The sequence below is a fragment of the Lemur catta genome, chromosome 14 (assembly GCF_020740605.2).
Source record: "Lemur catta isolate mLemCat1 chromosome 14, mLemCat1.pri, whole genome shotgun sequence".
NCBI classification, from domain to species: Eukaryota; Metazoa; Chordata; class Mammalia; order Primates; family Lemuridae; genus Lemur; species Lemur catta.
The window spans coordinates 5,252,997-5,265,594 of record NC_059141.1 but is presented as its reverse complement, the minus strand read 5'-3'; the positions used below and the strand labels follow the sequence as shown (position 1 = coordinate 5,265,594).

At 36.8% G+C, this 12,598-nt stretch overlaps 1 protein-coding gene across 4 annotated transcripts in view; it reads left to right on the top strand.

Moving 5' to 3' along the window:
* EDRF1 (erythroid differentiation regulatory factor 1) overlaps positions 1-12,598 on the top strand; it is a 36,837-nt gene that overhangs the window by 11,166 nt on the left and 13,073 nt on the right. For all 4 annotated transcript variants that reach the window (XM_045567842.1, XM_045567844.1, XM_045567843.1 and 1 more), the window contains 9 exons: positions 1,763-1,910; positions 1,985-2,093; positions 2,467-2,578; positions 3,830-4,090; positions 5,871-5,942; positions 6,232-6,382; positions 8,405-8,593; positions 8,921-9,121; positions 10,553-10,771. In XM_045567842.1, coding sequence (XP_045423798.1) covers positions 1,763-1,910; positions 1,985-2,093; positions 2,467-2,578; positions 3,830-4,090; positions 5,871-5,942; positions 6,232-6,382; positions 8,405-8,593; positions 8,921-9,121; positions 10,553-10,771 — 1,462 coding nt within the window. The remainder of the gene's footprint in view (positions 1-1,762; positions 1,911-1,984; positions 2,094-2,466; positions 2,579-3,829; positions 4,091-5,870; positions 5,943-6,231; positions 6,383-8,404; positions 8,594-8,920; positions 9,122-10,552; positions 10,772-12,598) is intronic.

The following is a 12,598-nucleotide window of genomic DNA, read 5'->3' as shown; positions in this document are numbered from 1 at the left end:
GGATTTGAACTTGGTTCAGTTGGTAATCTGGAACCAGTGAAGGCTTCACATCTGGGAGGTGAAATTTGTTGCATTGGAATATTAATTTGGAGATAGCATATGGGACAGACAAGGAGGACCTGGAGACAAGAAGACTGGTCAGGCATTGCACCACTCTTGCAGTAATGTGCTTATTCTATAGAGGAAATATTAAGAATCAACAGTTGTTATAACTAGCATTTATTAAGTGCTTATTTTGTTCCAGACACTTTGCTAAGTGCTTTACATGCATTACCTTATTTAATCTTCTTGCTACTTCATATGGAGTTACTCCCATTTGATGGAGAGGGAAACTGAGGATCAGGGAGGTAAAGTGAGTTGCCGAGGGCCACATTGACAGTAAGTGGTGGTGCCAGGGTTTGAGCCTCTATCTGGTTGAGGCCATGCTTATAACCATTATACTCCAACCCAGTGATTATTAACCTGGGGTATGCATCAAAATCACTTGTGGCCTATTAAAAAATGCACTTGCTTGGGCCCCCAGTGTTCCAGGATTGGTAGATAATCTGTGCATCTGTTTTTTCAGAAAGCCTTGTACACGGTTCTCGTTTCCAGCCTTGGTTGAGAACCACTGTTAAACCATCTCCCTAAATTTAGGCAACATTTTGTAAGAGGCTGGGATGGGGGCAGGAGAGAATGGGGAGAGGCAAGTAAAGCATTAATGAGGAGGGAGGAAGAGTTGAAGAGAATGCAGGATTCAGGGGCAACAATAACGGTGGTATCATTTGCCAAGATAGGGACATTAAATTAGTTTAGACAGGAAAATAATGTTTTTGTCACAAGTTCAGTTTAAGGAAAGCTCATAGGGATGGGGAACCTGGGCCTTGGGGCCATATGTGGCCTTCTGAATCTCTAAGTGTCTGTCTGGCCTTTTTACCGAATCCAAAGTTTGAATTCAGTCAAGGGGTTGCACTTGGGGACCTGGACAGCCACATGTGGCCTTGAGGCCACAAGAGGGCCACTCAAAGGGAGGGAGAATGGGAACCAGAATAGTCCAGTGTGAAATATAGGAAAGGACTGTTTGAAGGAAGGAAATAGTCAACAGTGGGAACTTGAGATGAACCGAGAAAGATGAAAATCAGTCTTAGGCATTTGTGTTTCATCTTATGTTCCTACTGATTTGGAGTCTTTAGTCTTAGAGTACTTAAGAAAAATGTGGTAAGAGGTGTTTCAGGAAGTTTGCACAGGAGACAAGCCAGAGAAAAATATGGAGGCACTTTTAAAATAGTGGTAGCAATGTCCATGCAGCTTTTAATCTTATTGTCACCTCCACACCCCTGTCCTCCATCCCTGTAAAGGAATAGAGTCCAAAGCTGTAGGGAAAGAAAAGGCTAGAAACATAGTTTTTAAAAGCTTGCTGAGTAAAATCTACTAACATTTACCGTCTTTCCAATTGAAACCATTTGGGTGGAATAGAAGAACGTATTCAGTACAATTGTTCCATGTTAGAATAGAAATAAGATCATGCCTAAATCTGAGCTTCTAAATCTGGTAGTGATTCTCCATTGAGAATTACTCCAGTTGCAGACCACCGTTCTGATGGGGGTGGATCATATTCCTTTGGAATGTTGGACCAGAAAAAAGGTTGAAAACTGCTAGTTGAAATGTTTTCATGCTGCTTATGGCTGTATTTGCAGAACTTATATATTTGGTTGCTTTTTAATAACAAAGGTGTTGCTCCGTTCGGTTTTCTCTTAAACTGCCTTCCATCTGTGTTTTACAGAAATACGAGATGATAAAGACAGAAGAGATTCCCAATTTGGAAAATTCTAATTTTTCTACTAAAGTCATAAAAGACATTGCACAGAATATTTTATCATTTCTGAAATCAAATTGTACCAAAGAAGGACATACCTATTGGCTCTTTAAAGGTAAGCTAATTCTTGAATGAACAGTGATTAATTTTGGTGATTATTGTAAAATGAGGCTTATTTTTTTTTTTCAGCAAGTGGCAGTGATATAGTGAAACTCTATGATCTCACTACTCTTTGTGAAGAAACTGAAGACAAATACCAAAATCCATTCACAATGCCAGTGGCCATTCTTTTATACAAGTGAGTGCTTCAGGAATTTAAGATGTAGAAATAGGCTTATGTAAAATTTTAATGTGTACAGCCACACTGTCCAAGCCAAGGCTTTTGAATACTTGTTAGGTTTTCATAGTGGGGAAAAAAAAAAAATGTATATATATATATATATATATATATTAAAAAATATATACATATATACACACTGTACCAGATATTACTCAACTTTCTTATGAAAGCATAATATAAACTTTTGGGGGGTGAGTGGGTAAAATTCAATATTTAGCTGTTGCTTATAACCCTTATTCTGTTAGAAACAAGTAAGAGCATGCCTACCTAGACTTAAGTCTTGCCAGGAATGATGGATGGGAAATAAAGTTGATGTAAACATTTCTTTTAGGGTTGCTTGCAACATGATGATGAAGAAAAATCAAAATAAGAAACACTATGGGACGATTAGGACATTGCTTCTTAATTGTGTTAAGTTGTTGGACAAAAGCAGGCATCCTCAGGTAAGGTTAGCAGTTATATGTTCTCTCAAAAATTCTCTACCATTTTGATAGAGAATTGTTTCCTAGACAGTAAAGCCTCCTAGTTCATATTCTCTAACTGCCCTATCCAGTGTGTGAGCCACTAACCACGTGTGGCTATTAAGCACTTAAAAATATGCTTAATCTCAGTTGAGATGTACTGTAAGTATAAAATATACACTGAAGATTGTGCATGGGTATATTGTGTACACATTACATTTGAAATATATTTTGTATATTTTGGATTAAATATAATATTAAAATTAATTTCACCAGATTTTACCTTTTTAATGTAGCTACTAGGAAATTGAAAATTTCATATGTTGCATCTTTTAAAATATTCTGTCAGTCATCCTCTACACAATCTGAAATCCGCCTCACCCTCAGTTGTGTGATTGACAGCTGTGTTTTTTGGTATAAGGCTAATCGTATTCTATTTAAATCAGAAAAGATCCGGAGGATATGTAGTTTTTCTTTAAAGATCCAAATTAATTTTAATTGTAGTCACATCCAATTTGGAGATAAAGATTATCCTAGAAACCAAACTCAGAGAATTTTTTTTTTTCTTTTTTTTTTTATTAAGAAAAATGACAAAACAATTTCTGGCTTAAATATCTCATTGCTGATCGAAATGCTGTTAAACAGAACTTGAATGGTTTATGTGAAAGTTAAAAAATGATGTTAAGACTATTGAGTGTGATTAAGGATTAATAAATGATAATGTGGGATGAATGGTAATATATAAATACTAATTTTAAGAGATATCAGGATGGACTTTTTAATCTAGTGGGTTTTTTCCTCTTACAACCATAGATGGTATAATAAATATTAATATTAGTTGCCTATTAAAGGTAAACTTGTATTCATAGTTTGTAAAGAGAAATTCTGGTTTCTAAGTTCATATGGGCTAATATTTGTTAATATTTTAGTTATTTCACTCTACACTTAAAAGCTTTTGCTTATCAGTAAGCCACCTTTTTTAAGAAGAGGGCTCAGGATGGAATAATTTCAGGAAATAAGAAGCATACCAACCCATAAGTATTTTATAGAGCACACCCAGAGTATTTGGAACTCTGAATTGGAAACATTTCTGTGTGTATTATGGGTATGGTGGAAATAGCCTATTTGCAGACCTACTAAAATTTGTTAGTATCGTAGTAAAATTAATTCCTCTTTAGATGATGAGACAGTTTTGATGATCGTCACTTATACATATTTCTTTTTTTTAATAAGATTATTGCTTCAGCCAATTACATGCTTTCTGAACTTTTTCAACTGGATGAACCTAAAAAGGAAGAAAGTTCAGAATCTCCTTTAAATGAGAATTCTGATGAAAGTTATAGTGAAGAGGAAGAAGAGATGCCAGACAGTGATGAAAACGGATCCTATGGCACCAGCTCTGATCCGTCAGATGATAACAAAGCAGTGGCTATAATTAAGTCTGTTGGAGAATTGTCAGTACCAGAAAAATACAAATCTATTCATCAAATCAGAGTAAGCATGTTAGAATTTGTATTAAAAGTTTTGTCATTGGAAAACAATTGTTAATTGAATATAGTTGGCCTTTCACAGGATGGTATTATACCTATGCTATATAGGGTAGTACTTTTTCCATGACTGTGGTCATGTCTGCCAGGTTGGACATGTCTAACAACTTTCCACCCTTTAGGTTTCTGTTGGCGTGGGTTGCATTGACTGTCTACCATCAGGGTGTCTCCAGACAGTATACCTTCAATATACTGCCTCCCTGTGATTAGGTCCAGGGCAGCCTTAAGAGTTCTGGCTGTTCTGTGAACTGAAAAAGAGTCATATTTACACATAATCTTTTAATTTAAGCTTGGAGTTTTAACTTTCAGATGGAAACTTTATATCCAAGTTAAGTTTTTGAGGGGACATCTCTTTGTCACCCTAAAATATTGCCTATCTTTCTGACCTTCTCTTTCCCCATTGGTGTACCTTAGCCACACTGGGTTTTTTTCTGTCTCTCAAGAAGCATCAAGATCATGCTTATCTGAGGTCCTTGCATTTGCTGTTGCTTCTGCTTGGAACGTACCTTTTTTCCAGATCTTGTCATGGCTACCTTTTTTAAGCCTTAAGTTTTCACTAAAATGTTACCTCTTCAAGGAGACCTTCTCTAACCACTCTGGCATGCTCTGTTTTATCTCCTTTGTGGAGCCTGTCTTATTTTTTTGTGTTTCTCTTTCTCCCTTCACTGGAATGTAAGCTCCCAGCCGGTACAAACCTTCCTTTTTATCCCATGTCTAGAACATATAGTGGACGCTCAGTAAAATATTTGTCTAAATGACTACTGGGAAAAGTCATTAACTGTTCATCTAAATTGTAGTTCACTTTCAGCTTGAACTACAACAGTGGAGTAAAAATGTGTTCTTCTGGTTATAATTATTGATTGCAAAAGTTACATGTATATGGGAAACTGCATATACAAGGCCCTGAATTTATGGGGCAATTAGATGATAATTAAAGATGTAGTGGGTTAGCATCACTTCTTTTAACAGAGATAGCACTTTTTTTCAGTATCTGAATGTAGTCTTAATATTCATATAAACATGTCTTTAGTTAGCTGTACCTTAGCCATGTTCCATGACTTTTTGAAGAATAGGCAGTCAGCATGGGCTCCAGAGTCCCAACTTCCCATTCACTGCGTCCTCGGACAAAGTACTTAACCATCTGTGCTTCCTTCTCTTCTATAAAATGAGAACAGTAATTCTAGCCTCACAGGATTCAGCAAAATGAAATGCTTCACAGAGGCCCTTACACATAATATCACTTAGTAGATGGAGGTTGCTAACTGGTATTGTTCCTTCATTAAGGAAATAAATTATATACGGAGACTATTGGTAATACCTGTTAACTTATTGCTAAATTGATGATATTATTAATTGTGTGTTACCAAGTATCAGTGCTAATTAGGAGTTGAGCTGACCTATTAGATTAGGTATACATTTATCTAAAACATTACTACTCTAGTTCTCACTTTTTTGTTGTAATAGAATTATGTTTAAAATTTTAAGTACTTAAAGCAACATACATGCCGGAAGATCTTTTTAAGTAAGATTTTTGTTGATACAACAATTTAATCTGTAACAAAAACAGTAAAATAACCTTAATATCAGATACCTCACTAAGCTGAATGTATAAACACATTTCTAAATTCTTGGTCTGTAGTTTTAGAGTTTCTCATCCTAGGAGATGAGAACCATGGAATTTGTTGTATTGGCAGCATATTAATAATTTTAAATGTTTATTTCTGAAGCCCAGTTGTGCATTTCCAGTTTGCCATGACACAGAAGAGCGCTGTAGACTTGTACTTAGCTATGTTCTGGAGGTAAGTTTAAGTTTAGTCTTTATTTTTTCAGTAAAGTTTGTACTTAATATGCAAATACCATTTGTTCATTGGTGTCTAAATGTTATTCTGAATGGTGTTCTGCTGTGATTTTTTTTCTTTAAGCACAAAGTGGAAACCAAATCAGTTTTTCCAAATCTTTCAGATCAAATGGAGTTTTTAAGTCTGTTTCTGAAATAGAAATTCTCCTAAAAGTATTCAGTTGTCCAGATACTGCCTTATATTTAGTTTTCAGTTAAGTATATAGTAAATGTTTTTCCTTTTTTTAAAGGGTTTAAAATCTGTAGATAGCAGCATCAAAAAAGAAAGTGACCTTCCGGCAGCTGACCCCAGCACTCCAATCCCATTAAAATATGAAGACGAATCCACAAGGGGGGGTCCCGAGGGGCTAGAGAAGCAGATGGCCTTGTTTTTGGACAAAAGTAAGTTGAATTGATGTGCAAATAAGGCCTTCAACAGAATGATATACTGGTTCTTTATCAACAGCAGACTTATGTCAATTAAGACAGTCATTGAAAGAGATTGAAGAAAGGATATTATGTGAACTGGAAGTTGGGGTAATATCTTTTCATTCAAAATATAAAACAAAGTAGGATATTTTGATCTGGACATTTCTAATAACATAAGGAGCCTGCATCTTCGCGATACCCACTGTGAGGAACTAATGCTATCAGCCTGTAGAGTTCTGCTAAGAAATTGCCATAAAAGTGGTGGAGTGTTTAAGAGCACTGACTCAGGGACCAGACTGCCTCGCTTCAGCTTTTGGCTTTGCTAGAAAAAGTTGTTCCATTTTTTTGAGCCACCTTTTCTCTCTTTCAAAATGGAGACAATAATAGTTCCTACTTTAAAAGGTTGTTATAATGACCAAATGGCTAATATATGTAAAGTGCTTAGAACAGTGTCCATAATAAGCACTGTAGAAGTGTTGGCTGTTACCTTGTACTTAAAAGAGCTAGAAATGTCACTTTTAGATTGTCTAGTTTATTCCTCAGGAACATCAGTTGATGAAGATTGTGGGTTTTGAAGTAAAAGTCTTGAGTTTTTTCTTTATTTTAACCTCAGCTGTATTTCTTTTTCCAACCTTACCCCTTACCCCCTTCTTAATCAGCTTCAATTTTTTTTTTTAAATGTTTTGAAAGCCTGTATGTTTAAAATAATACCAAGTGCTTTCTGGACCTTTCTTCTTTTCGTGAGCAGAAATGATGGAGGTGGGGGAGGAACAGATTTATTCCCCCGCATTTATATAGTGCTGCTTATGTGCCAGGCTTAAGCTTTTATGCAGTGAGGACCACACCGGGACTTCTGCTATTCTTTCTCCTGAAATGCCTTTTTCTACCTCATCCTCCCTCTCCATCTCCCCTGTTGAAAATCTCTCAAGTTCAAAATCTCTGTGCCTGCACCTTTCCACAGTCAGAATTACTGGATTCCCTTACCACTGTGTCCTGTGAGCCTGCCTTGTATCATAGTTACCTGTGCTAGATGGTTTTAAACACACAAACACAGTTGTGAGCAAGAACTTCATCTTTTTCATCTTTAGTTTTCTCACAATGCCTCATGCACACAGATGACACTTGCAAGAGACACACATGCACACCTTAAACCATAATGGAGACTAAGTGCCTTTTCTTGCCTTGAAAGACTCATGTATTCTAGCGGATCAGAAAATGAGAAATCTGAAAGCTTGGAGGAGAGGGGATCTGTTTTTGTGGAACATTTTGTTCCACAGCATTTTGTTCTTGTCTCTGTAATTACACTTAATATATTTTGTTGCAGTTTATGTTAATCAAGGATAGAGGCCAATAACTTCATGTCACTGTTCCCAGTGCCTGGCATAGTGCTTGGCACAAAAGTGATCATTTGCTGAATGAAGAAGAATTTAAATAAAGCATATTCCTGATGGAGGAAACGGTTAATTTAGATGGGTGATAGGAAAAAACAGACATCTGTGTAGGTGACAGTAGTAACTTAACTTTGGCTGATGGATAGTGGGGGTGGAGAGTTGGAAAGTAAGACTGAAAAAAATGTAGCTTAGGAGGTAGGCTGAGATGCTTGGACTGAAGAGGTAAGAAACCATTTTAATCTTGGAGGACAGGCTTTGACGGTGATTAAAGCTGTGCTTTAGGAAGGCAAACTTTTTGGCAGATTGGCACACAGATTGGAGAAAGGAGGCAAGTCTCAGTTATGAGTTTAGCTACATCAGGGACCCTGGAAGAGAATGACAGAGTTGCAGATGGCAGGGAAACAGAAGGCCTTACAACTCTCAAGTGAGAGTCTATTTGAACACTACCGCTTTACTCTGTTGCATTTAAGCAGTAAAGCATAGTGTTTACCAGTCTTGTAGCAATAGTACCTAAGTATGGAATGTTTCTATCAAGAAACAGAAAATATTTTTTGCTGGGAAACTTGCATTCAAATGTGCTGCCTTTTTTCTCCCCATGTCACAGTGGGCTCCCTTCAGAAGGGTAATTATTCCAGTCAATCTGGAATGATCCCTGGTTCTTGGCAACATAAAATGAAACTTCAGTTGATCCTCAAGTCATCAAAGGCCTATTATGTTCTGTCTGATGCTGCCATGAGTCTTCAGAAATACGGAAGAGCATTGCGATACATTAAGTTAGCTTTGCAGAGCCACGGTAAGCCTATAAACAGATGTGGGAGGGGAACAGAGAAGGCCTCTGAATCACAATCAGATTTTACTCCTGTTCCCGTTGTAAAGTTTTATTTTAAAATGACTTTTTCTAATCCTGTGTATGTGACCTAGTATTTTAGTTTCTGCTTAGAGTGGTTTAACATCTCTTCATTTTGAAATACATGAAGCCATTAGTTATGTATCTGACACAAAATAAACTTAGATGCAGTGGTACGAAGCCTTCAGCTGGTAACACATTTTCTTAGTATTTACTGTGTTCATTAATTTTTAATGTGCTTGTGTTTTTTCTCCTTTCCACCCTTTCAAATAGACACTTATTGCTGCCTCTGCACCAATATGCTTTCTGAAGTGCTGCTGTTTCTTTCTCAATATTTGACACTTTGTGGTGATATCCAACTAATGCTGGCCCAAAATGCAAATAATAGAGCAGCACACCTTGAAGAGTTTAATTACCAAACAAAAGAAGATCAGGAGATATTACACAGTCTCCACAGAGAGTCCAGTTGTCAAGGTATGCTAGAGAGACACACCACTTGATTCACAGTGGGATTATTCAGTCCAGTGCATGCTTATTTGAGTATGTTCAGAAAGTGCTAGAAAGGTTAGTGTTTTGATATTTGCTCTGTTGTTTCATTCATTTCTTAATTTTAAAATTGAGTGTCATCTTTTGTATTTGTATAAAATGGTTTTCAAATGTGTTGTAGTTACTGATTATATGACTACAACTAATCATAAAATAAGTTCTGAAGGCACTTGTGTTAACTTTTTATACTTCTTTTCATGAGGTTTTTCTAGGTAACACTTTGAATCAACTAATGAAGCCCTGTATTTTCTTTTGAAAAGGAGTAACAGTTGGTGAAAGTGGATTAATTGCCTTCTGAATCATTCTGTGAGGTTAAGAGAAAGTGATCATCATTTTTTTAAATTTAGTTAATAGCCTGTCATCTTACTGAAAATATCACTGTTTGGAGTTGTCAGGCTTTAAAACTGGCAAGTAGGGTAATTTAACCCATAGCATCAATGTCCTTCCTCCTCAGTTCAACAACACAGTGTGTAGCACACTGCAATTAGGGAAGCTTCTGAAGGTGCTTTTGTAATGTATCATGGGATTGTTTTATTTTGCTTTTAAATTGTTTTTATTACTTGACATCCACCTCCCAAAAAGTTTTTGACAGTTGACAGCTAGTGGAGTACACAGGGGGAGTAGTGGAATAGATTATTTCCTAATATTTTTCTCTTTCTTCCCCTCTTCTCTGTTTCTCAAATGATTGTTTCATTTTAATAGACAGTGGGAAAATCCTCTGTGTTTTGACCAATCCCATCATAGCAATTTCATATAAAATACTTCTTTGTGAGAGTGATGTTTTCCCATATATTTGAGTGTTATCAACAGGAGTACTACCTTTTTTCTTTCTTTTTGTTTTTTAGCAGCACCACATTCTTGGGAAGGGAGTACTACTTTTTTTCTCCTTGAATTTGGGTCCTGTGCCTAAGTTTACTCCATCCCCTATTAGATGGCATTTTTAAATCTTTGAGGACTTGTCTAACAGCTTCTTCGTGACTTAAATGTAACATTGGCACATTATTTTAAGAACTGTTTTTATCAATTTAAGAAAAAAAAAAACCTTACTTTGTATTAGCTATTAACTTTAGGTCTATACCAGTAAAGAAGTGTACCTGGGAAAATTCCTGGTGTTGGGAATTGTTGGGTGTTTATGGGCAGGAAAACATTTCTATTAAACATTAATGTCCAAAAAAAATAGTTTGATAAATAAAGTGATCTTTACTATGAAACTTAAATTTTGTTACATTGATTGAATCTTAGAATATTTATACTGTATTACATTTGTTATTATTTTGAATTTAAAATATCAGATTCCCTTAGTGAAAAAGAAGGTTTCACATGACTTGCATTGATACTGACTTATTTTTTTCTTTTAAGGATTTGCGTGGGCAACTGATTTGTCTACAGACTTAGAAAGTCAACTTTCTGTTAGCTGTAAATGTTATGAGGCTGCTAATGAAATCTTACAATTTAGTGACTTAAAAAGCCAGAATCCAGAACACTATGTACAAGTAATGAAGAGAATGGGTAACATTAGAAATGAGATCGGTGTGTTTTATATGAATCAGGCGGCTGCATTACAGAGTGAGAGAGTAGGTGAGTATCTCTTTGGATTCCTCTTCATTGCCTGTTTTGTTGGAAAATTAGCTGATGTTTTTTTATGAGTAAAGCAAAGAACTGTGGCACTTGATTTTATGTCATAAAGGGGTGCTCTGTTAGAGAATTTTTTAAGTTCTCAAGAAATAAACTTAGAAAACCATTATTTTCCCTTGGGGTCTATCACTTCTGTGTTCTCTATTCCCACTTTTATACTTCACTCTATCTGATCAATTCAGAAGCAAATTGGACAACCAGCTATGTGCCAGGCTCTTTGTTAGATATGTAACTGGCTAAGCATGGTCCCCCCTTCTACTTGGGAAGGCAGATGTGAATACAAATCCCTGATAAATGCTGTGGTTAAGTACAAATGAAGTACAATAGGAGAGTGAGAAAAGGAGACATTTATTGAGGTTGTAGGCTTCTTGGAAGGAAGGCTTTTGGGAAGGTGTAGTTGAGCAGGGTGGTATAGGATGTGTGGAATGTCTGCAGGCAAATGTGAGGAAGGGGGGCTTTCCAGACTGAGCAGGCAGCACTAGGAAGAAGGCAGAGGTGGAAGGTCCCGTGAAGGTGTAGTGTGGCAGCAGGTGGCCCCGAATGAGTCAGGCATGGCATGATGAGTCAGTTGGGCCATGTTGAGCTTGAGACACCTGTGGAACCTGTGTGAAAAGGTCTAATTTAGTAGCTGAGTTAAAATGTGCTTAGAAGCTGTTAGGGCCAGTGAGACATAGATTGAGAACTATTCACATAAAGGTGATACTTGAAGCCATGAGACTGGATGAAAATATGAAGGGTGGACACAGTATGGGAAAGGAACGGGGCTGAGGGGGACGTGGGGGTGGCAGGTAAATTGAGGAGGCATATCTGTGTGTCTGTTGATCTGTGAGCTGTGCCTGGCACTAGGGATACAGATGTTGCCCCCAGAGAGTTCATTGCTACTGGGATAGCCTGTGCATTTAAGGTGCATCTGGAGGAGGAAGTCATCAAGGGAACATGGGAGGTAGTCAGGAAGCTAGAAGAGTTGGATAAAACACAGGTTTTAAGAGATTAAAACCTCTTCAAACTCCATGGGACAACAGCTTTTGAATCTTTACAAAATAGTGCTTTGCTTAGATATTTTTATTTGCTTATTTTAGTATCAGTTAATATTAAGGAGGGTTATGCTTAAGTGTTATAGAGTAGTCCCCTCTTATCACAGGGGATATATTCCAAGACTCCCAGTGGATACCTAAAACTGTGGATAGTCTCAGACCCTACATATGCTGTGTTTTTCATACATACTAAAGTTTAATTTGTAAGTCAGGTACAGTAAAAGATTAACAACAATAATAATAAAGTAGAGCAATTATAACAATATGCCAACATCACTACTCTTGTGCTTTGGGGCCATTATTAAGTAAAATAAGGGCTATATGAACACAAGCATAGTAATATTGTGACAGTTGATCTGATAACCCAGATGGCTAACAAGTGACTAATGGGCAGGTGGCACATACAGTGTATAGAAGCTGGACAAAGAGATGATTCACATCCTGGGCAGAATGGAGCAGAATGGCAAGAGATTTCATCAGGCTACTCAGAACCATGCACAATTTAAAGCTTACGAATTATTTATCTCTGGAATTTTCCATTTTTTTCAGACCACAGTTGACCACGAGTAACTAAAACCACAGATAAGGGGAGACTATTGTATTAGTCTGCAGGGGCTGCTATAATAAAATACCACAGATTGGGTGACTTAAACAAAAGAAATCTATTGTCTCATAGTTCTGGAGGCTAGAAGTTCAAGATCAAGGTGCCAGCAGGGTTGGATTCCAATGAAGCCTC